General features: G+C 54.1%; 1 protein-coding gene across 1 annotated transcript in view; it reads left to right on the top strand.

The window, feature by feature from the left end:
• Positions 1-773, top strand: part of PLEKHA4 (pleckstrin homology domain containing, family A (phosphoinositide binding specific) member 4) — a gene marked incomplete at its 3' end in the record, with an annotated part of 32,389 nt that overhangs the window by 15,572 nt on the left and 16,044 nt on the right. The window contains exons 12-13 of the mRNA XM_014550425.1: positions 468-515; positions 637-717. Of these exons, the coding sequence (XP_014405911.1) occupies positions 468-515; positions 637-717 (129 nt within the window). The remainder of the gene's footprint in view (positions 1-467; positions 516-636; positions 718-773) is intronic.

The following is a 773-nucleotide window of genomic DNA, read 5'->3' as shown; positions in this document are numbered from 1 at the left end:
CCTGACCGGGAATCGAATCATGACCTCCTGGTTCATAGGTTGACGCTCAACCACTGAGCCACCCGGTTGGGCAAACTGACAACCTTTTGATGCACAGGATGATGCTCAACCAACTGAGCCACACTGGCTGGGCTGTTTTCTGTGTCTCACAGCATTGGGCAGGATCTCGAACACTGTGTTAAACGGTAACAGTGGTAGTGGGCATCCTTGGTTTAGTCTCAGCAGTAAAGGAAATGTCTAAATGTTTCCCATTAATGATAATATTTGTTATAGCTATTTGTTAAGAGAGCACATGGTATCTTCCTAAAGCCAAGAAGTAGACAATGGGCTTACTGAGGTTTGCTAACGCTTGGAATGAAGCTAACAAGGAGGGGGGTGTCTGTCGGTAGAAGCGGAGCGGGGTCAGCTCTGAGCTGCGGTAACGCCCTGACCGCCCAGGTGACCCCGGCTTTTCTCCTCTTCCTCAGCCGGGCCCTCCCCTGGACTCATCCTTCCACCAAAGCTTGGAGACAGATGTAAGTGCTCCCGGATCCAACCGCTGCTGAGTTCCAGGGTTGGGGAGAGATATTCTAGGTTGTGTGTGTGGGGTGGGGGGGCGAGGTAAGAGCCAGATCTGGTCCCGTTCTCCTCTTTCAGACCCTGTTGACCAAGTTGTGTGGGCAGGACCGGCTCCTGAAGAGGCTGCAGGAGGAGATAGACCAGAGACAGGAGGAGAAGGTGGGGCTCTGGGCTGGGAAGAGACACCCAGCCCCCACACCTCACCCCCCACCCTC

This window comes from Myotis brandtii, unplaced genomic scaffold, assembly GCF_000412655.1.
Source record: "Myotis brandtii unplaced genomic scaffold, ASM41265v1 scaffold601, whole genome shotgun sequence".
In the NCBI taxonomy this organism is placed as follows: Eukaryota; Metazoa; Chordata; class Mammalia; order Chiroptera; family Vespertilionidae; genus Myotis; species Myotis brandtii.
The sequence above is the reverse complement of the archived record's forward strand: the minus strand, read 5'-3'. Positions and strand labels throughout refer to the sequence as shown.